Source organism: Apus apus, chromosome 3 (assembly GCF_020740795.1).
Source record: "Apus apus isolate bApuApu2 chromosome 3, bApuApu2.pri.cur, whole genome shotgun sequence".
In the NCBI taxonomy this organism is placed as follows: domain Eukaryota; kingdom Metazoa; phylum Chordata; class Aves; order Apodiformes; family Apodidae; genus Apus; species Apus apus.
In genome coordinates this window covers 101056795-101083239 of record NC_067284.1, presented here as the reverse complement: position 1 = coordinate 101083239, position 26445 = coordinate 101056795, and the positions used below count along the sequence as shown (strand labels likewise).

The 26445-nt window shown below is 37.5% G+C and overlaps 1 protein-coding gene across 5 annotated transcripts in view; it reads left to right on the top strand.

Annotated features, from left to right (window-relative positions):
- ADGRG6 (adhesion G protein-coupled receptor G6) overlaps positions 1–26445 on the top strand; it is a 112389-nt gene that overhangs the window by 46232 nt on the left and 39712 nt on the right. For 4 of the 5 annotated variants that reach the window (XM_051615217.1, XM_051615218.1, XM_051615219.1 and 1 more), the window contains exons 4-8: positions 3726–4346; positions 9089–9157; positions 19342–19427; positions 20773–20825; positions 20906–20959. In XM_051615217.1, the coding sequence (XP_051471177.1) occupies positions 3726–4346; positions 9089–9157; positions 19342–19427; positions 20773–20825; positions 20906–20959 (883 nt within the window). Of the gene's footprint in view, positions 1–3725; positions 4347–9088; positions 9158–12227; positions 12312–19341; positions 19428–20772; positions 20826–20905; positions 20960–26445 lie in introns of all 5 variants that reach the window. The other variant, XM_051615221.1, reaches the window with a different exon arrangement.

Genomic DNA, 26445 nt, shown 5'->3' with positions numbered 1-26445 from the left:
AAGACAAATGTAAAGCAGAATGTGAAGCTGGGGGGAATTAGCCAGGAATAGAATAGTGGTTGTGAAACTGCTCTGCTTTATGTAAGAGCAGTTTCAAACTGAGTTTCACAGAGCACATCTTGTTATCTCTAACAAGTTGGCTGCCTGCATAAATGTTGGCTTTCCTGGATGTCACCTCCTGCAACACACCAACAGCATAGGAATGGGCCATAACCTCAGATACAGTAAATGGATGCAACTTCGGTAATCTTGGGAGACATGTCGATTTACACCACCTGAAAAGCCCATACACCAACATATGATGCTTGTGAAAATGAACGGCTATCAAATTCTGTGTCTGCAGAGTTTGAGCCTCCCCTATTGTGTCAATTACACATTTGTTAATAAACCCCCCAAAGTCAAAGTAAATGGTTACAAATATTGGTTCTTTCTGAACCACTCAGGGCCTCTTCATATCCAGTATTGTCCTCTCCAGTTTTGCCTTCTTGCTCCTCTGACACCTTATTACTTACTAATTTAAACATAGTTTAAATAGTGTCAATATAATAAGTGTCTCCTGAAAGAGCATCTGTCAGCACTCTGAGAATCTTAGTTTGAAACAGAAGCTGGCGTCTTTAAGGCGTGCTTGTTTCTGTATCTAATAGCTCATGAGGGATTAAGGTGGCTAAAAAACCCATCTTGCTTGTTTTAGTTTACTCAATCCAAACATGAGGTGCTCATTCACAGCAACGTCAACAGCAGATGGATGGACCATATCCTTAGAATCCTATGAATGCAGCTTTGCTAGTCTTAGGGGAATTATGTCAGTTCACCACCTGCAGAGCTGGCAACTTAAATAATTTTCTAGGAGTAGTTAACTGCCTAAGTAACAGGTCTACTGGTGAGTACAAGTCACTCAGTAACCAATAGGAGAGGAAGAAGAGTGCCAACAGACCTCTGTTAGTACAGAAATGCTTGAGACAATGTAATGTAAAATTAGCACACAGTTTGAGTAGTACTGTAGCAGCCTAGATTAAAAGCTCAATCACTCACGGTAGTAATAAAAACCTCTCTAACAGGTATTTGCTACGGAGACACTTGCAGAACTCATTGAAGTTGATGCATTTCTTCCAGCATCAGTGAAAGTGAATTTGAAAGCAGTGAAGCTAGGAACCACAAAGCCACCACTCAAGCACCAAGCCATGCTAAAAAGCCTATCAAAAGGCAGGAAGGCAGTTTTTCCTGTAAGGGTAAAAATACAATCTAGGGACTCCTGACTTGTTTATATCTAAAGAAGTCTGTGAGACATGAGACAGTGAGCTGCAAGTAAGCTAGTGGCTCTAAAAAGCAGCAAAGAAAGGCTTTGTGTCTTTCCAACACTACAGTAAAACAGATATGGGTCTCAGAACAGTGAGCTGCCTGTTGCTGGTTGCTCCTGCTGTGTACATGCTGCCAAGACTTTTGTACATTATTCATGAGTAAATAGGAAGACGTTCAAAAGAATCCTGTTCACTTTAGTCCAGCTATCTTCCTAACAAATAATATAACATAATTCTGAAAGTAGTCTAAACACATGGATGAATATTCCAAGAATATACATATGTCCTTCCTCAGAGAATAAGCAGTTTCTCCAGTACTAACATCTGAAGTCAATCAGTATGATGGCTGGCTGCGCAACAGTAATGAGGAAAATTATCTCCACTTAATGCTGATGTCAGGATTCTTTTTTCTCCACATGCACAAAATACTTGTCGGTTTTGTCCTTTCACTGTATGGGGAAGGTGCCAGTGGTTAAATCTGTCAGATGAGCATAGCAAAGTTGAGTAGACTTGTTCAGTACCAGAGCCACATCCTCCCTGTTTATTTCCTTTTCTATACTGTTTAAATGTGACCAGGTGCTCTTTAACTCTCCAGACCACCCTAGCAAAGGCTAGACAGTACTCATACGAATGAGCTTTCTTCTTTTTCAAGTCTTGAATCCTTATACTTCTTCTGGAACACTTTCCATGTTACGTAAGGAAGCTTACAGTATAATTAACCCATAAAAAAATGTCCCTGTTTTCAATGGAGAGTTGAGCACATTTTCTATCTATAAAATAGTTACAACATACTTTCGCCCTAGGGAAGAAAAAAAAAAAAGTCTATGAAGTAAATCCAGTAACTATAAAAGACCAGTATTTTTCTCTCTTCCCTCCAGTTGCTGGAATTGCTGGGTTGGTGGATAATGTGCAATGCTTTATGTTATTTTATTAAATAATATGTTGGTCAAATTATGTCCTTGTGTATATCCAAATATGGTAGATTTAAGCTCAGAGTCTTTGCAAGCAACTGTCAAAGAGAAATTGCAGTTCCACAGACTACACAGAATCCTTATACCTCATGTATCTCTCTTTTCCTGAATGTTGCATGACAGTCACTTTTCCCACACATCTCTCACCCTCTCATGTTGAAAGGGTTTTGGTTCATTCTGAGAAGGAAACAGGTGTAGTAATTAATGTATGTGTTGTGGCATCACTTAGAAATCCCAGAGGAGACTAGGTGTGAACTACTGTGGCAGTTATTCTTCAAAAAACAGTTTTTCATTCTAGCAAAAAAGCTTCACTTGCAGCACATATACTGTGAAAATGTGTAAAAGAGGTAGCAGACATTGGCTGGAGATGTGATCTGCCACAGAAATGTGGAGCCAGAAGTAAAGCTGAAGGCTGCTGCAATGTGGTCTTTTTGACCTTGGTGCCTTTGCATGACTGATAAGCTGAAACTTCTTTCTGTGGAGAAATTCACTAGAAGAATTCTGCTGCGATAAACGTGCCAATAAAACTGAGCATATTTACACTTTGTTTTGAAAAATAACATTTTCTAAAGTAGAATGAACAGAATTGTCATTAATGTATTCATGGAGAAAAAGCTTGTGTTGTATGATACTGGTTTCAAATTTGGTGACTGGTATTTTGCCAGTGCAAATAAGAATACTTAATAACAGAGTATTTCTTCCCATGCCTAAATAGCCTTACTGCAGTCCATATTTGCAAGAAGACTAGCAATTTCTAGATGCTTGTGCAAAAATCCAAAGCTGCTCACCCAGATATTAGCAAATAGTGAACAGCTTGGATATAAATGTTCATGAACACGACTGCAGTATTCTCTCAGAAGGCTGCTGGGGACAAAATGAGAAGATGCCTAGTGCTTCACAGAAACCCATTAGCTGAATTCAGGAACAAAAGGCTTCAGTTTGCCAAGGAATGTAAAAGAGGCTTTCTTCTGTTGCAATATTTAGAAGGAGCAAGGCCTGAACTTCGTTGGCGTAATGCAGTCATGCAGACAAGTAATTAAAATAATATCTTAAAAGCACGTAATACTGTATTTTTTAAATAACTGGTTTATTCCATTGCCTAATTTATCCCTAGTAGATGAATGAGTAGTATTTTGTATAAAGTGAGCTGAGGCAAAGTTGGACATTTGTAGGTACTATGTTCTAGTATTGCTTTTAATGCAACTTGAGCAGTTGCTAACTGTGTGTAGAACAGCATTCTCCATGCTATTGAAAAGGAACTCTGCATGTATTCAGCTACATGCATTCCAAAGCCAAATTCCCCTTCTTATATGCTCTTGGTATGTTACAAAGATAAAAACCACCTGATGAATGTTTGATTTCATGAATGTTACTTTAAGCCCTGCTGCTTGTCTGCCTTTATTTCTATATGATGTATTGATTTTTTGTTAATTTACTTATCTGCTCTTGCTTCTAGTTGCTGTGTCTCTGAGGAATCAGAAAGTCATCATTCCCCAGGTTCCCGACATCGATGCTGTGTCTGTGGCAGAGACTGTCTCAGTGCCAGAGCTTAGCCAGTTTACTCTGTGCTTTGAAGCAACCAAGGGTAGCAGTGATGACAACGATGACTGGAAGGTTTTCTCCTACACTGATGCATTGTCAACAGAATTCTTCAGTTTTGGGAAGACCACAAAAGGCCATTTTCTGTCCATCTCAGGCACACAGTGTATTCTTGAGAATGCATTGCCCCGAAATGCAGAGTTTTTCACAGAAACTTTTCAACAGCTCTGTGTTGTAAAGGATAGCTTCTTGGGCAAAATAGGTGTATATGCCAAAAGCACCTATCATACAGTGCAGTGTCCAGGTATCTCTGGCAAAGTTATCCCTGGAAATGGGAGGCTGGTGCTGGGCTCTAACAGCAATGAAGTGAGCTCTCTAAATGGAGACATTTACAACTTCCGCCTCTGGAATTTCACCATGAATGCGCAAACACTAGCCAACCTCAGCTGTGATGTGAAAGGAAATATTGTAGACTGGGAAAATGAATTCTGGAGTATTCCAACTTCAGCACTGAAAGCAGAAAACAATTTGAGTTGTGGTGAGTATGCCTTGCCAAATCTTTTTTTGCTTATTTTCCCCCCATGCTTCTGCATTGTACTGAACATACCATATACCAGCATAGGAAAAAAAAAAAAAAAAAAAAAAAAAATCCTGTGAAAGAAAACCTGCTAGGACTTACCTTTTTCAGATTTTAGCTGAAGTCCTATTGTACACAGAGACTTTGAAAGGGTATAGAGTTGAATCCTTAAAGGAAAATTAGAAGTCCCATAGTATATTGAGTTGCTGCTTGAAATGATCTGCAGATCAAAAATTTTCCTAAACAGTTTGTTTATTGGCCTTCTACTCATATGAAAAGGAGGTGACAGGCAAGTACCTGCTAGCATCAAGTAAGATTACAGTGGTCTCTGGAGGAAATGTGTGTTAACTAACCATTAAGTAGATGTTTTTGTACCTGCTATTTGGCCCTTTAATTAGCCAGGAGTACTTGCTAGTCTTGTGCTGTGTGTGCAGAGCCAAAAACAAGAATGCATGAGACAGAAAAGTATGATAAAAGATTAAGTTAGGGGAGACAGACGGGAAGGAAGAGTTTTAGATCTAAATCATTGGGGTTTATCTTCCTGATGACATATTATCAGTACTTCTTTTGATTGGTAATTACTGAAGATCTTTCTTCCTGTAGATTAGTCCAGAAGATAAATTTCAATACTTTGTCAAAAGTATTCTTGTTTCATGGTCCAGACACATGATTCTCATAAGTGTAAAGATGTATATTTCATATATGTATATGTTATTACAGCTGGTTGACTATTTTCTACTGGTTCATTTTTTCCAGGAAAAAAAAAAAAAAAAATCAGAACTGAAAAATCTTGCTCACCTTGGATCAGAATTTTTTAAAAAAAATAAATCAAATCATGTTTTGATTAGTAACAACTTTGAAGATATTTGGGTAATTATAAAATACGTAAGGGAAAATGAGAATCCTGGCCAGCATTAGCCTATGCGCATACATATGATGCTTGTGAAAATCAACTGGTATGAAACTCCATGTCCACAGAGGTTGAACCCTCCTATCCAAAACAACAAAGTAGAAGTAAACAAATACTGGTTCTTTCTGGGGTCTCTTCCTATCTAATGTTGTCCTCTCCGATTTTGCCTTCTTGCTTCTCTGACACCTTGTTACTTACTAGTTTAAACATAGTTTAAATAGTGTCTCCATAGTTTATAGTAAGTGTCTCCTGACAGAGCATCTGTCAGCACTCTGAGAATCTTAGTTTGAAACAGAAGCTGGCGTCATTGAGGCGTGCTTGTTTCTGTATCTAATAGCTCATGAGGGATTAAGGTGGCTAAAAACCACATTTTGCTTGCTTTAGTTTACTCAAATCAAAACGTGAGGTACTCATTCACAGCTAGACTTGCTGGGACAGCTCTCAGCATGCCTCTTCTAAAAAAAAAATTATGCAATACCTCTATAAAAGCTCCTAGGTGCCTTCACCCCTCTATCAGAACAAAGAAAAGGCTGATCTAAACATTGATCATTACTGATGAAGTCTTTCTAGACAAAAAATGTGTTGTTTCTTCATCAATATGGACTGATCTGACAGGAAATAGCTTCCTAGAAAATCTTACACCATTATACCATGAAGACTACCACACCACTTTTACTAAAAAACCTACCAAGACCTCTGTAAATATTGCAGTCTCATTTAATTGTGGCTGGAGTATGGATCTTGTTTTCCTTTCTGTTAAAGACTGTACAGTCCTGTGACACAAATATAATATCACAGCTGTAGTCATAGACAATACACTTATTTTCTTTCCACAGTATTATTTCTTGGGATGTTGCTGTTCAGCATTTTCCCTACAGCAGAGCATTATTTTAGAAAAGGTATATTAGCATTCATGTTAGGCCTAGATGTCTATACAAGCCACATTAAATATATCTACCTGTATGTAAGCATTGTTATTTCCTCTAACTAAGCCTACAAGAAAACTAACTCACTAGTCAGTCTTTTTCTTTCAAAGATGTTACATCACCCCCTGTGATACAGGCTTTCCTGAACCAGAGGGTTTCCTAAAAGAAAATGCTGGGTGCAGTGCCATTTAAAAAATGGATACTAATCCCAGAGATGGAATTGTTAGAATTTTCTTCCCTTCATCTTCTTGAATAAAAGCCTTCACTGTAAAACCAGCCTTTAACAGGCAAGTTGATGAGTCAGGCTATCAGCCATGACTAAATCTCTGAGAGCAGGGAGATGACTCTAACTGATTAGGCTTCATTAAGCAGCAATGGAAGGTTTTATGCAGAAAAGAGAGTTTTGCTCAGCTCCAGTCGTGCTTCCCCAGGAAACAGCATGGAACTTAAAAAAACCCAAAGAAACCAAGCATTTAGCAGTGACCTCAACATATCTGTGCCTGAACAGTGCTTACATTTTTCGAGGAGTGTTGTTTTCATGGTTTTTCAGACAAAGCTTTTACAAGTCAGTTTACAGAGCATAAAAACACTAGCGAATTGTTCCAGATAATCTTTTCATAGTTTTACCTACTCCTGGTTTCTTCCTTAGACTTATGTTTTCACAGCTGTGCAGTCATGGTGGGGTGTTTCTGGAAGACTTGACGGAATTCTGTTTTTATTGCTGTACCTTTGCACTGCTTGCATTTAAAGCTGTATATACACCGCCTGGGTATCCGGACTAATTTTAAAACAAGTAGCCTAGGTAACTATAGTGGGGGAACAGCACCGGTTCACAGCTCAATGCAGGCAAACTGAGGAGCATTTGATCAGCTTCTGGTACTAATTTTGGAGCCTCCACTGGCTACACCTATAGCAGGATATGATCTGTTATGGTAACATGGCCGCACATCTGTCCATGCCTGCAATTGCGTTTGCTTTATGTACGCTTCATGTGAGTCCTTGATTCCTGAAGGCCAAATAAACTCTTAATTTCACTGTCAGATTAAACTCAGGCTGGGATCTGTCTGCCTTAAGCAACTGAATGATGTTTCAGGCTGAGCTTATTGCCCTCAGTGCGGTTTCTGTATAGTGGAAGGAAAAAGGCTGTTCCAAAGGCCAGTGGATCTCAGATGGGAGATGTCCCAGTGAAGTCAAAAGTTTTTTGCTGCAGAAGTGCCTGTTCCTCTCCACTGTCTATAAAGAAGGTCTAGCATGATGAGCAGATACACGTCTGAGTGTTACACGCTTGAAGTGAGATCTATCACACCAAGTGTCCGTAACACGGGTCTGTATCTGCTGTTCACATGACTGACCATGCCACTTGGCTTCATGAAGTAGCTTATGTCAAGTATCTGTTTGCAGCCAAATCATTATATTTTCTTTAGAGGACACTTTCCACTTTTAGCCTGTCCAGAATTTAACCCAATTAAAGCTTTAAAAAGCTTATTGAATATATTAACTGAAAATATTGCTTCTTCTGACTTAAGTGTTTTGTAAAGTTGGATTGGAGTTTTTTAGTTTCATAAAACAGAATCTTTTTTTTTATGCACTCACTGAAGGAAATATGAAGGTCCAGAGATTTTCCAAGCTAACTTTCAGGTGGTCTTTCTATGATAAAGAATTAAGAGGAGGTAACTTGGAACAGGTTTTGTCTGTTTAACATTAGCAAATATATTTTGGAGAAAGAAAAAAATCTTGTGCAGGAGGTAGTATGTTCACTTTGAACATCCTTCCTGGAGTTCATGGGAAGTGTACCAAGGAAGTGAATTTGCCTGTATTTCTTAATGTATTTTTTTTTAAAAAGTGAGCTTTGCCCTTTGTTGAGGATCACGTTTTAAATTCTGCCCTGTTTTTGACAGCAATTCATGCAGTGACATCTGTGGTGTGACATGATTTGTGTGTTGAGGCCCCATGCTTCGTCCATTCTGGCATTACAGGAAATAGTTCCCTACTTATCTTTATCAGCTGATGGGTGGTGGCTCTTTAATTTTATAGAAGGATACAATGTTTCATGAGAGCACCTCATTGAGTCAATATGATTCTGAAGTGGTATAGCAAAAGCCAAAAGGGCAGCACTCCCAGCTCTATAGCCCCATTATTTTCAACACAGTGTGCAAAACCAACTGGATCTGCAGCTGAACCGCTGGGATATACAAAGTGTAATTAAAGCAGTTTCACCAGTTTGTTTTTTTTCTGTAGCCAGCCTTATATGCCCTGTTTTTGTCTCCAGATCATCAAAGTGTGTGCATGTCATTATGAATAATTCAGTAGAGAGATAGACTTATAACATTATCTGTTTATAAATCACGCATACCAGAATGTTAATCATGCCCACGCCCCGGGCAGAGGAACAAGTTTAATCACCTTTTGTCTCGTTGGTGTCTGTCACAGGAAGATTACTCAGAAGCGTGTGGTGGGTAACCTGTGCTATAGCAGTGGAGCATGGTCACTTCTCCAAGGTGCATGTTGTTACTTATGAAGATTTCATAAATCCTATGACCGTACTGACCCCTCCCCTTAAAACTGTTTCACAGAATACACAGAAGCTACATTTATTTAGTGTGATGTTGTTTAGCAGAAAAATTAAGAAAAACAAGGGATGATAAGTGACTGTAGCTTGCAAGTCAGTGGCGTTTTCATGGATCCCTCAGCTGCAACACAAGAGGAAAACATGTAAGTCTTACAGGCAAATAGCAGTGTCAGTTTTACACTGAGAGAAATTAGAAAGACGGCTCTCGCTGCAAGATATAATATATTTTGAGACATGGTAGTTCTTTATACCTAGTAGCCTAACTTTTCTTATTATTTTACTTTCTTCTTTTCTAAAGGCTCATACCTAATTCCCTCTTCTGCAATTGAACCAACCAGTTGTGCGAACCTGGGAAGCCTTTGCCAAGGTAAGAAGCCCAGGTCATTTTCACAGTTTCATACTTGTTAAATCTTTATTGTCCTTGATTTTTAATTTTTTTATTATTATTATTACTTTTAAAAGGGTGAACTGTAATAAAAAATAGCAAGGAAAGAAATTCCTTAGTATCATCAAGTGTGTGATTGTCCTGTAAGTACAAGAGTGGGGGAAAAATGTGATCGTTCCTTTAATAATACATTTTCCAAATAGTCTCCCTTATATCAAAACTGAATTAATCAACTGCTTTCGTTTCTTTCTCCACCTCTTTTCCTCCTGCACATTTTGACAGTAAAATATTAACCAGGATAAGAAGTGGAAACATCTTTTTTTTAAAAAAAAGAGCAGATGTCAATAAAGGAACTATTATTATTATTTTTTCCAATAAGCTGTTTTGAGACTAGATACGTTGAGATTAGCAGGAAAAAAATCAGCATCAAACTGCAAAATCCAACAGATACTAGTGAGTGGAAGACTTGTTACAGCCCTTAGTGATGGTTTAATATTGTAAAGATTACCCCACACAAGAAATCACAAAGTGTCTTGAAAGGTCAGCTCAATTGAGTGCAAGGAATAGGTGAACCCTAAAGATTTCCATGCCATGTGAATGACTGGACATGTGAGGACAGTTAATTCCTTCCACTTTGCCTAGAGGCTGAGAGTCTATAAAAATGCTTGACATGAACAACGTTAGCCCATTTCCACAATACCTTCATGAACACAGACCTGCTAATGAGGTGGCATCCTCTGTTGCAGCACTGTCTAGCTCTTTAAACCTTTTCATGCTGAATGGTGGAAGGTGGAGACAGAAGACAATAAAATATACAAGGAGAGGAGGAAGTCTCAGAATTCTTTCAAATTTGGAATTTATAAGTAAATTAGGTTCAGCTTAAAAATAAAAAGGAAAATGCGCTCTGCTTGGGAAGTCAGTAAGAGATCTTTGTCAGTCTTCAGTGTACTTCTTCCAGTTTTTCCTGAGATAAATTTGGTTTGGGGTCTTGGAGCATATTGTACTGTTCTCCATAGAGAAAGTGAAACGCCTGTTATATCCGTAATCAGATTTCAAACAGTACATTTCAGTTATACTCACAAAGCACAATATGATCTAAATACTACTACTCAAATACCTTAGGTAAATGTGACAGCAACAATTATTCAGTATTAGTTTTTATACACATAAAGGATAATACAGCCACAACAGAAATGTCTTTGTGTATTCTCATAGAAGAACTCTGAGAGTTTTCCTCTATAAAAATGGCATGGTGTGAAAGCAGAGAGAATATCTTTCATTAGGTCAGCTAATATGCTGCAGAAATGGACACACTTTCAGTGAGGCAAGCCTGTATTTCTAGAAGTTTAATCTTTTTTCCAGCTTTATTAACTTGTCTAGTAAAAGATATTGCCTCTAATAAAAGATGCTACCTTTCAAATTTGCCTCTTTTAACTTCGTAGACCATCACTTCTTCAATAAACACTATGAGTACTTTCACAGAGGTAATGTTCTTTCCTTTGATGAAAAATGTTTGGTAAAGTGTCACTGGTGTTCTGTGTTCATCAGTTTGGAAGGGATAGATCATATTTACCCTGTTCCTCATCATCATCATCATTGTCATAATGAAAATCATAAAAAAGAAGTCTGTCTATTTCTGTTAGCACTGCAGACTTATTTCAAACTGAGAGGCCAGTTTGGATTCTTTTTTTGTTAATTGTATGTTGTGCAATAGTACCAGTAACAAAGCTTATGGATGCCAGATTGTTCCATCTACAGTCTGGTGAAAGAGTTATTTTCTCCACTATGCTTAGCATTTCATTCATTAGAATATACCTTCTTTAACATCATTGGCTGAAAAATGAAATCAGTAAGAAACCATAAAACTTATCTGACAGACAGTATAGCCCTGAAGTTACATGGAAGAAGAGATTTTTTTTGTTTGTTTTTATTAGAGGGTGTCACTTTATATATTCACTTTCCCAGTTAGAACCCATTTGATGCAGTCTCCAACTCTTCCTTCTCTTTCCCTATGTTTCTTGTTACACTGAAACCTGAACATGAACCTGCTCCCTAAGCTGAGACCTGAATTTATGACTTTCAGCCTCAAAAAGTTAGCTAAAATAATCTCACAAAAAATCAAAACTGCATTTTCTTGACTAAAATATAATTACTTAATCTTTCCAGTTTTGTTCTTGATCAAAATCTGCAAAAGCCTTCTAACACTGAGATTATACTACACCAACCTTCACTCTTTAAAAAGAGTTTTCAGGAAAAAAGAAAGCTGGCAGTGAGGAGATTTGCATTCCCTGGGAGTCGCTAGACAAAACTAAATTATTTTCCAAACAATTATTTGAAAATCTGGTGGCATGATCTTTGAATTCCTGTACCATGTATACCCTCCCACTCTGCTTTGGGGAAAATGTGCAGTTTTGGCTGTCGCTCTGAATTTGAAGCATGTTCTAGCTGATTCTCCTGGGAAACATTTGCCAGTGTTGTGTGGGATAACTCCTGTTAGTGTCAGTGGGAACAGTACAGCTGAGATCCTACATGAAGCTTTCCAAATGTGTATTTCCCTCCGATTATTCCAAGACTGATTTCAGTTATCTTCATTGTATGGAGTTCAGTGGAGTTAATTGGATCCTTACATGGGCATTTTAGTCTCACATTTGTGCATCATTTTCAGTTCCTGAGTAGGGACAATTATTCTTTTTGCCACTCATATTCCAAGTGCATGCATCTTAGAACTTATAAGTTTTCTAGTCTTTGCACAGCTGTTTGGATCTGAAGCTCTCATAAGAGAATTTTGAGTTTATGGAAGCAGTACAGGACTGATCTTGCAGCCCTTAAGCTGGCAAAACTCCCACTGAAGTCAGTGAAGATTTCAGGATTGGGACCTCAATTCATATCCATTCGTCACTTTCTGCAGAAAAAATAATGTGTTTATTTAACATTTATGGCATTGTGTGTAGATGGTTTAGTTTTACGTTGTCATGCATTGTTCCCATTTTGTCTTACCTCATTAACATTCATATTTCATTCAAGTTCACCTCTTTCTCATCTTTATTACCAGCTACTGTAAATGCTACTACTCCTACACCACCCACTGTCACCACTAACATGCCCGATACTAATAGAAACGATAAGCCAAACAATGGTAAGAAATCCTGTGTTACATTTTTCCTCGTACTGTGTCAAGAGCAAATTTATTGTATTTTAAGGTGTGTTTTTCATCCTATCATAATGTCAAGGGTCATGTCTCAGTTCTGCTCTCATTTACACTGAAATAAATCAGGAGCAACCTCACTGGGCCATGCAAGAATGGTGTAAATGAGAACAGAACCAAACTTGGTGGGTTTTTTTATCATGTTTACCTGGCTCTGTATGAAAGGGACTCACTTTATGTCAGTCATGTTTACCCATGCAAAGAATGAGGGAATTTTAAAAAGGGTCCAAAAAGAACCACACTATTGAAATATTTTAAGGCTGCAGGTTGTGAGGCATTGTGTAGCTCCCACTTGTGCAGCCAGGGTGATAGTATGCTGGGATTGTCTGTTCCTCACTAGTCAGGCACAGGAGCCAAGTGGAATTGTTCCTGTGGAGCAAAGCCACTTCCACTGAGTCAACAGGAATCTTTCCACTGACTTCAAGAAGATCTGGATCAGACTTTACTAGGGAAAATGTTGACAGTGTCAGATATCATTTACTTTTCATTTAGAAAGATTAAGGGGAAAAATAAGGTAGTAAATGAGCCTATTATTAGCACAGGAAAAAAGCAGGGATTTCTTTTAAGGTTTTCTTAAGTTCTATGATACCACTGTCTCCTAAAGACTGAGCATCATTTTGTGAGGCACTGCTAAAATATTTATTCGTTTGTTGAAGATAGCTGTTAAACATTATTAACAACACAGAGATACATTTCTGCAATTTTCATCTGAGGCTTAAAGATACTTTTTGTAAAGATTTATTTTTTCAGTATGCTCCACAGAAATAAATTAGAATCTGGGGATTTTAGTGGTTATTTTTTTTCCAAATGCATCAGTTGTTACTGTAGGATTTAAAATTCTTGGAGCATTTTTTCTCTTGGCAGATTTCTTGTACATTGGCAATCAAGCAGTACAGTAGACAATGTAAAATGATTTATTTGAGTTCAGGCTGTTTGGATTTATTAAGCTGTGGAAATAAAAGGAAGACTGAAAATTTCTTCCAAATTGTGCTTTTCTCTTTCTGTGGAGCCACTACGTTCCCCATGAGCAGTTAACTCTGCTTTTTGTAAGTACAGAAGGAACTGAATGCCTTACTAAGGTTAGTATGAATAAAAACTGAACAATTAAGTCCTTTCTTTGGCTTTGAAACTTCCAAGAGAAAATAGAAAGGCTAAGAAAAATAAGCCGAATTTATTTACAGTGGAAGCAAATTAACGTTTCACTCAGCTAACTGGCAGTTTTCCATTCTTGGTAAATTATCTTTAGACCAAGAGCGGGCAGCCAAGAACAGACAGCTAAGTTCCATATATTTTCTTTAATCCATTAACTATATGGCTTACTACACACAGACCTGCAGGAATTCAGACTTCCTGCTACGGTTGTCTTCAGAATGAAGAGAAATTCACCTGAATCCTCCCACTCACGACCTCAGAGGCAACAAGAGTCTAAGATAGAAGGGATCAAAAACATAGGAATTATCTCAACCCCAATTATTTGGCCAGTGAAACGAAGGCCTCTCCTTTTCAATAAAAACCCAGCAGATGAGAACCCAGAGGGAAAAAACATACACAGCTTGTTTCTTCTGCCTGTGTCTACATCAGCTGCTTCTGAGGAGACCAGCAATGACACCTTGTCTGCTTTTACAGAAAAAATCAGCCTAGACAATTCTGTGATGAATCAGTTACCAAATGAAAATATTTTGAATTATTCTAGAAGTTTACTTCATGGCACTTCTGATGAAGCAGATGCTGTTACAGAGCCTTCTGTGAATGTAGCAGTTCCTCTTCTTCAAAGCAGAAGTACTAATGCAGATCTAACACAGACTTTGGCAGATGGGCTGGATCATTCTGACTCCAAGCCAGTGTTCCGCTCTCCCGTCAGCAGCAGCAGCAGCACTGCTTATGAACACAAAAAAGAAACTGTGTGGATTTCATCCTCCAGCAGCAGCACAACCAATTTCATGCACGTAAGCAATGTCTTGGAGCCTGGGAGTTGGTGGAGTGAGACTGTACTTCATAGCACCTCTGACATTCAAGAAGACAGACATCATTCTCTTTCTAGCTTATCTATATCACCTACAGAGGAGAATTCATCATTCCCGAAAAGTAGGATAGATTTGCTGGACTTTGCACCTGAAAATTTTTACCTGGAAATGATAGAAGGCAATGCTGATAAGAAAACTTTTTCTATGTTAGCAGCAAACAGTGAACTGCAGTTTAGAAAATCAAGCATGAAGGAACATCACTCAGAAGGCATTGCAAGTTTAACCTCTGTGGAGACCCCATCTGCAAATCCAACAACTTTTTCTCAAAACATGAAAAAAACATACACAAAAATTATTCCTGATATCCAACTGACAAATTCAGTCCTAGGACACAGTAGAGAATTACTAACATTTTCAACACTTCTGGTAGGAACAGGCTGGACAAGCTCAGCATTCAAGCGTGATGTAATGACCCTGCCTGTTTATCAACAACCACTGACTGACATATATTTGGAAAGTGATAGTTTATTTATACCTAATAGCAATTACAGGTCTCATTATTTAAAACATCCAGTGGATTTTCAAAAGCCAGGTCAGACCCTCAGAAATGGAAAATTGGAGAACAATTTAGATGCATTTTATGTTAGTAATGAAAATGAAGAGTCAGCTTTTTCCATATTAGAGCCAGATTACATTAATAGACTTGGCAACTCCCAGGACTCAGGTTACTTGGATTTTCCAACAAAATATGTAGATATTTCCCCTTCTTTAACAGCAAGTTTCTGGACTGTTTCCTGTCATTCAAAAGAAGCATCTCAAATGTTACCGGGGGAGCCATCAGAAAATTGGTGGCTCTCATTTAATAAACTGCTTTCTTCCCCAACAGAGAGATTGCCATCCGTTAGTTCACCTGCAAAGTCTGACAGTATCTCTGAGCAAACATCTGCCATCAAATTATTAGGTCACAAGGCTAAAGAATATAGCTTCCCTAGTCATGCATCAGCTTTGGAAGCACAAATCTTTAGTTTGTTTCTTCCAGGTCTTTCAAAGGTAATTTCAGAAAGTAATGTCAGGAAAATATCACAGTTGCAGTCAACAATGACCTTTGCAAACCTAACCGTGTCTTCCAACAGTAAATTTTATTTTGATTTTCTTTCCCCTTCCTTGGAAACACCTTTGAGTCAATCTTCTGTATGGGAACAGGTAAGTCCCTTTGATAAGGTACTCGAAAACTCCATAGAAAAATGGATTATATTTGATAGTTTGCACATGCAAATTGGAATGGATATAGTAAGTGATCAAACCAACATGACCTTCCTGAACAAGAGGCAACAGCTTGTTTCTGTCCTTCCAACACATTCAAGAATCCAGACTTCATGTTCAAGAGATAGCCCAGCTGCATGCTTGATCAATACACCAGTTAAGAGTTCAGTAGACAGTGCAAGAACACATGGATCACTGCAGTCTCAAAGTCTTTCAATGAATGATGCTGTAGCAAATAATACTGATAAAGCAAGAAGTAAAGTTCAAGTAAATGCAGGTGTTTATTTTAAAAACATCAGTTCAAAGAGTTCTGACTTCCTTCCAATGACACTGTCTTTGGAATTAAGGAATTTTCTTCATTCAGACTCAAACATCAATGTACCTCCTAACAGCTACTCCACACCTCCTCTCCCACAGAGTGATATAATTTCTCCAAGCCTGATCTCTCAGTGGGATGTAACAGGGTTAAGCTTGCCAACAACAGTAACACTGAGAAGTCATCTAACTGTTTCAGCACAAAACTCTGTTGAAAATCAAGGGGACAATCTGAGATACTCTCTATGGGCAGTAGAGCAGGAAACCATTGGTAATAATGAAGACATAAGGCATTCTGCTGTTCTGACATCAACCAACATATTGAGGCTTTCTAAAGGGGAAGTTAACAGAAAAGGAGTGTCTTCTCCGCATATTGTTAGTACTCGTGCTTTAGATTTTGAAAATGCTGAATATGGACATTTTGCAAATCTCTCTTCTGTTTTGGAGTCATCGAGAATTGCAAAAATGAATTATGGGATACCTTTGCCATCTTCATACAGTGCAGTTATTATTCAGCACGAAGAGACCATCTTGAAGGGCATTCTGACGACACCTGCAGAAGCAATTCATCACTCTTTCATGCAGTCTCAAATACCAGTTTCTTCTGTAATGTACCATCAGTCACCAGTTTCAATACATGTTCATTCACTGGCCAATTTACCATCTGGGACAAGCCAAAATACCATCCCTTACCCACCACTGAATCAACTTACTAGCTCTCCTGCAGTCTTTTTATCTTGTTTATGTTACTCCCTTCCTGAGCTGGGCTGCCTGTGTCAACCTGAGGTCAACTACAGTATGTCAAGCTGTTAAGTTAGATGTAGAAAAAAGAAACAAATCGTCTTATCTATTAGATACTCAGTTCGTAGACTGAACATAGAAGTAGCTGTCTCTTACCCTTTAGATATAGATCCATTTAGCATATGAGAAGATTTTGGAATAGTCATTTAATTACAGTAGAACGGGATTTGTAGCATCTTAGTGATAGTAAATGTCATCAACATGTGATTTCTAATTTTTATGTGCTTCTCTAAGACAGCTTTCATGAGACTGTGAGGATGATTTATTGGGTTGTATTTTATATGTTTGATGTTGTATAAATGTTTTTAACTTACAGTATTCATCCACTTTCGAGAATTTAACTTTCAAAAAGCAAAGATTTTCCAAAACAAACTTTTGGATAATTTGCCTAACAGAACTAAAAAACCCCAATCCGTGTATTTCATTGATCATTCTATTTTTACAGTTGCTGGTGGGTGTGAGGAGAATTGTTTTTCCAGGTTTTTTTTTCCTCTTTTTTTAAAATTATCTTTGGCTACTTTTCATCAATTTTCTGCCCGTGAAAATATTTTTTTTTCATCCAGCATTTTGAGGTGGAATTTCCACTGTTTAATTTGGAGATTGAGAAATCATTTTTAGTTTTTACTATCAGGGCCTGCAGTCTCCTGAGAGTGTTTAAAAATGTAGATTAGTTCTTTTTCTTGTTCTTTTTTCACCTCATTAGAACATGCTCTGGGCCATCATCTGGTGGAGTTCTTGAAGCTGTTGTCTAGTTCATAGTTGCTATGTTTGATTTGAAAAATACTTTGCATATTCCTATATTGAGGTGTTTTTGTTGATATACATAATTATATAAATAATATTACAATTATATATATTATTATATATGAATGTGTGAGAATATATATAATGAACACTTTCTGTATGTATATCTGTATAGCACTTATAAAAGTTACGTTATACATATAAAATTGAATACATGTATATACAGAGATATATACATATAAATGAGATCCAAGTCTTGCAAGCATTTTCAACTTTCCAATTTTCTATTTCCAAAGACTCCTTTTCCGCTTTTTTATTTGAAACTATCACAGTAATAAAGCTAAAATACATTTTCAGATAAAACTCCATAGCAAATTAATGTGTCTGTTGAGTTAAAGGAGGAAAAAATGACAGTAAATCAAAAAGCAAACAAGTTCATTCTACTTGTATCTAAAAATTAGTCATAGCTTTCCAAAGAAGGTAGCTGGTAAACCATCTTCCTGCTAGAAATTGATTAGAATCTTATTGCAGAGGAATTCTCATACTAATGTCAGTGATCATACAGTCAATTCCATAATGAAAAGAAGAACAATGCTGAAACCACCTCCTGAATAGGACAGTAACCAGTATGTACAAGTCAATTGGAAAATACTGACTTAGGGTTTTTTTCCCAGATACTTTCATTTCAAGCTCTTTGAAGCTCTGAAGTTGTAAAATGATGAAATTTAGTCCACCTAGAAGAAAATACATTCTATTTATACTCAGAAAGATAGAGCAATTCCTTTACAATCAGGAGATGTAAAGGGATTTCTTTGTAGTTGTTGTCATGTCCTGTTCTGTCCTGTCTAGTGTCTCTGTAAGATTTACATAAGATTTATATAAATACAGATCACAGATCAAGACTCGCAGCTTCTTTTGGCAACAGCCCTGAATCAAGCAAAGCCACATGTGTGCAACATGCAAGTGAATTGATCCAGAAGCTCTTAAACCTCCCCCACATCCTGGGAAATTTTATCCAACCAGACCATGCAGAATTTTTAGGACCTTAATGAAAAATGACTTATAAAAACTATAGATGTTTAACATCGAGTATAACTACAAGACGATTTGATCTTATTTATTAGATGTGAAATCTTGCAATGCTGCCTACCAGCTCATGACCTTAAAGACAGTTTATATTTACCCAGTGCCATTTCAAAACAATTTTATTGAGTATAAAATTGCTCCAAGCCAAGTGTTAACACATTTTGTGACTGAAAGATGGTTTGTTCAGCTGCCCATTTTGTGAAGCTCATGTGGGTTCTTCTACTACATAGCTATCGGCAGACCTAAGAGCAAAGGCTGTGCTGTGAAAACAAGTGCTGGGTTTCCCTCCTCCCACCTAATTCTGTCCTCAGTTATCTTGTTACTTTCAACTGATGAGCCTTATCTGCTCTCACACAGTTTTAAGTCTAATGTACAGTGCTTGAAGTCTGGGTTATAACAATATGACTGAGAGCTGAATTTATCTGTTACAGATGTCAGCAATTATGATTACTTTTTAAATTATTACACTTTCATGATTGTGCTTTAACACACCACATTAAAGGCATATGCAAAATACTATTTGTATATATGTTGGCTTTGAGTTTCCATGTCATATTTAAAAAAACATGGAGGGGAGGGAATTCTTGTGTAATTTGAAGGAACTAGTGAGAATGGGCCCTAGCCTGCAAGGCCTTCTCACTCCAAACTTGTAGAAAACCAACAAGAGCTTGAGTTGTCCTTGTATCTGGGGTTCAGCCAATCTTTGTATTAATCATGAAACAAATTTTGTTACTGAAAAGGTGTATTTGCTCAGTTTCTAACATTGTAATGCTGTTTTTAATGGACAGGTGGGCTGTTCTACAGGATATCTATAACTGTCTATAGTTCCAGCTCCAACTCAGAGTCAAAAGTACATGATGTGATTGCAGAATGGGTAAGTTAAGTTTTCTTTCCTATGTCATTACATATATGAATCTGCCCCATTGATGTTACCAATCTTAGAAGGAAAAGAAAAGACAGTAACAAGTAAATTCTTAACATGTTCTCCAAAGATCTATTATTGATTTGCACAGCAACGAATTCAGCTCTGGCTGGGAATATTAGGCATTATGGATGAAATTTTGAAAGGACTCCACTGTACTAACCAGTTTCTTAAGAAATGTAGATACTAGGTGTGGTTTTTGAAAGTATGGAGCAATCAGAACTGTCCATAGAAGGAGGTAGATGTCTAAATTCCAACATCACTATACAGAGCAAATTTCTTCTCCCCAAGTCCTCATATGGTTTTGAAGGTATATTGTGATAGAAATAATTTTTAAAAGCAGGCAGTTTTCATTTTTGTGAGTCAATATTTTTTTCCAATTTGCCCTAATATTACCTGCTTCAGAAGATTTCTGCCATAGGTCAGTTGTTGGGGTTTCTAGTAGCCCCTGGTTTTTCAGTCCATTTTAGCAGACATAAGCTCCTTTCTGGGCCCTCTGGTTGGAATTTCCTGCCTCTAAAAGTTCCTCCTGTCTGAATACAGATATTCTCTGTCCTTTTTGGCAGTTCACATAGTGGCACTCACACAATCTGTAAGTAGTCTTTATACCAACTGTTTACAGGAAAATAAGATGTCATAAATATATGGCAATTATTCTTTATTTTTCTTTTAATAAACCGGGGGGGGGTTCAGCCTTCAAAAGCTAGGAAAACCACCTATAGTCATCTGCAAGCCAGAAATGCAACCATCCACACCTGCCAAGGTTATTCTCTCAGCAGCAGTAACCAGGCAAAGTATGTAGGTGCCTGAACCAAACAATCTAGAAAGGGGTCACTTTGGCCCTAGCAGAGTATGAAAAAGTGTCTCCCAGGGGGAGAACTGAGCAGCCATTGCCCTCTCAGAAAAAATTTATAGTACAAAGGCCTGAAAAAAAGATCATCACAAGGTTGTGATATTTTAGGTGAAAATTGACCCTGGAGTTTTGTCAGTAAAACTTTTCTAATCAAAGAGTTTCTGAGAATTTAAGATGAGGAAGAGCAGGAGGTAAAAAAGGTTGGTACCCTGTGCACTCACCTGTTCACTGTATCCTGACCTTATAGAGGTTTCCTTCTGTCAGTAAAAAAACCCCACGTCTCTCGCTAGCAGTTGTACTTCTAATATAACAATCACCTGACTGAAAAACTGAAAGCCGATTACTCAAGGGGGAGAAGGGCAAAATTCTAACACTGTCTCAAGCAACAAAGAGCCCCCATTAACATTTCACCATTCATGTGATCAATGCCTTCCTGTTTTTCAGCTCAACCGTACTTTCCAGAACTGGAATTACACTGTATATGTGGTCAATATCAGGTAAATGAAGGGGGGAGATGTTTATGCTGTGTTTCTTTTGAGAATTAGCCCACCCTAATTAATGTTTATTTCTTTTATAGCATCCACCCTGGCCCCACAAAAGAGAAAGTAAGAGAAAAAAGAAGTCTTAAAAGGTAACATTTTAAAATTCATTTTCTTGACAGAGGCAGTGCCTGCTATTACAAGTGGTTTTACAACAGGCTTTATTGTCTATTATTGGATTCTTTGTCTATTACTGGGCATATGCTGCCAGTCAGTAAATATATGACTGCCGAGTCAGCCAAGTGCTCTGGATGTGCTCAGAAACCTAATACTGGTTATCGTGTTTGTTTTGTTTCAAACCTACTGAGCTTTAAACCTTAACAAATCATTTTTTTCAGAGCTCAGGTTTCATCTGTCACAAAACTGAATGGACATATCATATATACGTGGTATGGCGCACCCTGCTTTCTTTAGGAACAAGCTTTGGTACATTGGTATCTACCCACTGTCATTATATTTGTTATCTTGAACCAAAGCCTTTTGAGTTAACAGACATCTTACGAGATGCAAAACACTGAAAAATCAAGCTGAAGTTGAAAGCCAAACTACTGTGAGTTAAATTATTTACCATATACTCTCATTTCCTGACTTCTGCTGGGCTCAGTCACTGGAGTTGGGACAGCCTCAAAGGTGGCCACAGAAAGTTAAATGGGTCACACACCCTAAAAATTTGGCCTCAGGGGATTTCTTTGAAAGCTACAGGCTAATTTCTGAGAGGTGTGTGAGAGGTGAGTGAATCTTAAGACCAAATGAAGGAGACAAAACCAAAACATAATTAGTCTTGTGAGGAAGGCCAAAAAGTAGGTTTGGTATGGATCTGTTCGCAGTGTAGGCAAAAGTCCTGTAGGAAGACTTTAACTGCTGACTTCAGAGAACTACCATGATATAACAGCTGGGCTTTTTTACTTCAGAGATAGCCCGGTATTCCTGATTTACCACCAGAAAGTAATTACTGATGCTTCCAGTTTTCTAAATGGTTTACCAAGGCATGAAAAGATTTGTAAAAGGTACTATCTCCTTCCCACACACCCACAGCAGAAAGACAGCTTTTACTGGCAAAACCATTTAACTGGTGTAGTGTAAGCTCAGTCTCTGAATGGACTATTTTGCTGCTTGACCTACATTTACAGTAGGGTGTAGTAATGTGGGCGGGATTTTTTTCACACTTCTAAATGATACGGTTATGCCAGCAAAACCTTTGAAGTGGAGACCATGTCTCTGGTCTTACCAACAATCCAAGACTGCTGTAAAGCTTTCCCCATCCCTATTCCTACATCTTGTGCATGACTAGCAGCCCAACTTGCCAGCATCTGTACTCCCCTAGACTACACACATGATTTCTTCTCATCTCACCTCCCTCCATCTTTCTTGTCTTCTTGATGTTGTTTCTTCTTCCTGGTCTATAATAAAAAGGAGATGAAGAGGGAGAAATTATTCTAGTAATTCCCCTTTCCCTTTCTGACATATAAAGAAGATGGCACTAAATTACTTCTAATAGTGTAAAACTGTTATGGGGAAGTAACCCCATTCCTATTTACTTTGCACATCGTGTAATTTCTGAAGCAACAGAATTGCATGTTCGTAATATGTCATAAAGTTTTTCACAGGAGTTCTGGTCTAATGAGAAACTAATGGGCTCTAGTGCACTTTGTGTCAAGGCCAAATAGTGTTTTGTCATAACTCTAAATAATTGAGTATAAATTCTAGTAATGTCAAACACATTTTTACTGTTCTCCAAGGAATCAGGATTGTTATGCTGTGCATGTTGGTTTTTTTAATTAAAAAACAACAAAACAACAACGACAACAAAAGATTCTGCCTAACCTAGTAACCCGGTTGGGGTGACACAGGCATAACCAAAAATTTAATTGAGCTTTGTATGTGACTAAGAAAAATTACACTTTTTACACATTCTGTTTACATATATATTTATATTTGTATGTATATTATATATATATATGTATATATATATATATATAAAATATACAAACACAAGATTTTTTGCTGTTTTCTCTTGCATTTGTCATGTCTTGCATATATTTTCCTGCGTTTTATAGGACAAACATTTGGGGAAAGTTGGTGTTCTCCCAGCTTTAAGTCTTCTGAGTATGTCTGTTATTGTACACTTCTTCTTTTCTGAAACAAAAGAAGGATCAGCTTCTCAGTAGTCTTCAGTGTTACTGGGTTTAGAGATCAGGTTTCCAGTTCTTTGAGGTTCAAACAGCTGTTTCAAGATTTTGTGAGGAAGAAATCTGCTGAATTTCTGAAGAACCAGAAAGCAAACTCTTTTTTTTTTTTTAAGGAAATCCTACAAGACACCAGAGTAACATTTTGGAGTATAAAAAATTAGCAGTTTATGGGCTGGAAGTTTTTAATTCGTGATGAAAGTAATGGCAATTTATCACTATTCAGGTGATCCACTGAGAGGTTATGGCTGAGTCCTTGTGTGTAACTTGTTCACAGTGCGATTTCATACAGTTTCTATTAATTAAATATTCCTGTAAACTATTTCTGAAAGATTTTCTTATTTGCCTATTTTAGATAGTCAAGAGTAAATCTCTTGCAGTATTAGACATTCCACTGTTTCCCTTTGTTTTTAAATGCTTTGTGGTCCATTTACTTTGATGTTCATCTGAACAGGGTTTCTCTCCACAGTTAAAATTTAAGACCTAACCTGTAATTTTCACAGCCTCAACTTTACCTTTTACAGAAGTGAACATTTTAATCATAGTCTAGCTCATTAAACCTTATGTCTCTTTTCTGAGTTTTCCACAAATTCATAGCCTTCTTACTTTTAAGGCACTACCATAATCCTTCAGAATTACCCTCTGAGAAGTTTTTCCTCTCTTTACATGAATTCACAGTATCATTTTTTTTCCTTATTTTTTGGATTAGTATTTTAAATAAATGTTAAAAATCCAGAAGAAACAACAAACCAAAACAACATCTCCTAACCTTTTATATGCATTTTGCTTTGCTTCAACCCTTATTTATAACACTGCTATCTTATCAAGGAACTTCTGTTATCAGGGTCCCCATCTAGTCTTCTTGCAAGTGAAAGGCAGAATCATTTGATTGAGAATGATTCAGAGAAGAAATATAAGCTGGAAGTGGGAGGTAGGAAGCTTGCTTTTCTGGGCATGTTAAAAATAGGTATTTTCTAAATAAATATTTTAAACTGTACTGCATTTTGGAGAAGAGCAAAACAAAACAAATATGGAAGTGGATTGTTACTCCTTCATTGCTGTGTTCCATGAGCTGCAGAAATCCAAATTACACTGTGCTTATTGTGCGTTCATGTACATGGTGATGAAAGACGGAGTGCCAAGTCCAAAAGTGCATATTATTATCAGCACCTTTAATACTGTGAGGTCTCTGGATGAAAGCAGTATATCAAGGTAATACTTTGGTAGATTATTAACTATTTTAACAGACAGAATTTTATCACAGCTATACTTGACTTTGTGTCTGTGTGTAATTTTTTCCTCTGGTCATACTGTTTCTATCTCTTAATGAGAAGGCAGCTGTTCAAAGTAAAGTGGACAGGAGTTCAGAATGGTCTAGGGAGGTAACTGTTTCTTTGTCTCCCGTTGTTTTGCATAAACCTTTGGAAGTGAAGCTTGTTTGTGTTCTTTATGTAGATGAATTAGAAATGCATTTGTTTCTTTTATTTATTATTTGCTTTTTAAGGCACTGCAGTGTTATAATAAACTTCTGTGACTGCTGCTTTTCTCAGAAGGATCCTACTGATCCTAGGTCTTGTTGGATGACTAATACAGAACTCCCTCAGCAGGGAAAATGGTCTTTATTAAGCAGTTCAGCTCCCCTGCTTCTCCTTTCTTTTATTTTGCAAGCAATTTTGAGAATTCAGGCCCACGTAATTTATAACCTTTTCTCCACTTAACAGATAAGATGGTTCTTGCTCCATCTTGAACTACCTGATTGTCATAATTTTGGCCTATAACCTGTATTCAATTGCTTCTATTATGTGAAACAACATTAATGTTAGTACTGCTAAACAACTCATCCAAATTAAAAACCACAGTGGTAGCAATCTGTGTATAGACCACTAAACTTCTCTTAGGAATGAAAATAGAGAGGAAGGCAGGAAGTCAGAGCTGCCTGTGCCTAGTCCTGCTTTTTTTAAGTCCGTGGGAGTTTTGCCACCAGTGTCAGTGAGGCAGATTCAGGCTCCTGCATGCTGTGTTCTTGGATGCTGTGTTGCCTAATGGAAAGTTTAATGCACTTGGATAAAATTTAAACTAATTAGATTGTGTAATAGTTTTAGACAGAAGTTAGAAACATCAGGGCAGCGTGATTTTGTTTTTATAGTCCTAAGTATCTTTGCTGAGTAAAATATTAGGCTTTTGCATTTTTTGTAGGTGGCTTCAAATTATTCTTTCTGAAATAATAATGCTGTTCTTGTTAAAAATTAACACATTCCAAATGCCTATTCCTATTTCTAAAAAAAATCCTGGTTTCCACTGGTGAGCTTTTAGGAAAAACATGGGAGCCTGGCCCACCTCTGCTCCCACCAACTTCCGCTTCAGTGTTAAGGAAGGCAGTAAGGGACAGCCTTGACCAGTGCTGAGAAACATTTAAAAATGCCACACAATGTGTACATTATGTGCAATATTTCTGCTTGAAAAGCGGACCAACAAAAAGCCAAGCAGAAATCCACAGGTTTCTCCACAGTGCCCTAGTGGCATCTTGTGTCCATGACCTGTAAAAAAAGCCTTCATTGTAGACGAAGGAAGCTGGGAATTCCTACCCAGTGACTAAAGGATGATCCCTTTCTTAATCTCTTGCTGAAGCTGCCTGCTCTTGATCCAGCACCCAGGGACTTCCTTTGTCTTTCCACTGACTTTAATTGGATTCAATGCAGGCCTGACATTGTTAGTTGCCATTTGCAGGAAAGTGATGTATTGGGGAATGCAAGTTTTCTTTGTTGTTTTGGAACATAGTTCAAGCGTAACCAAAAACTCATTTCAGCAAAGATCAGCTGTTGAAATGTGAGGGATTCCAGCCCTTTCTGTTTTGCCTTTCTACTACATTCTTTAATAATGAATAATCTTCATACCAAATAATAAATTATAAATGCTTTTTGTTGAAAAGCTGTAGTTGTTTTTGTTCCCACACCAGATCTGCAAGAAGGTGCAAAGTCTGGAGACACAAGGACAGGCACAGAGGCATGACCATGCTACCCACAGTAGGGATCTGGTACAGTGGCCGTTACATAAAAAGAAAGGCTTAGGATGGTTGTTGTTGGCTTTTTTAGCACTCCAAAAAGTAGTTGCAATTTTTATTTTCATGTCCTGAAGCCCTCAGATTTGATATTTTTTCTGTAATGTCACCTTCTGCTGAGAAAAGGACCTCCTCATCCTTGTCATTACTTTGGAGGTGTCTGTTATGCCCAGTCCAATTTTTTCACTCTTTGTTCTTAATGTTTTAATGGTATCACAGTCAAAATTGCCTCAAGTAGAAGTTTATCCACAACTCAGATGGTTTTGTTTAATGCTTTTAATTTCCCTCTACCTTAAAATTTCTTTCTGTGTCATTCTGTGTGTTTTCTAACATG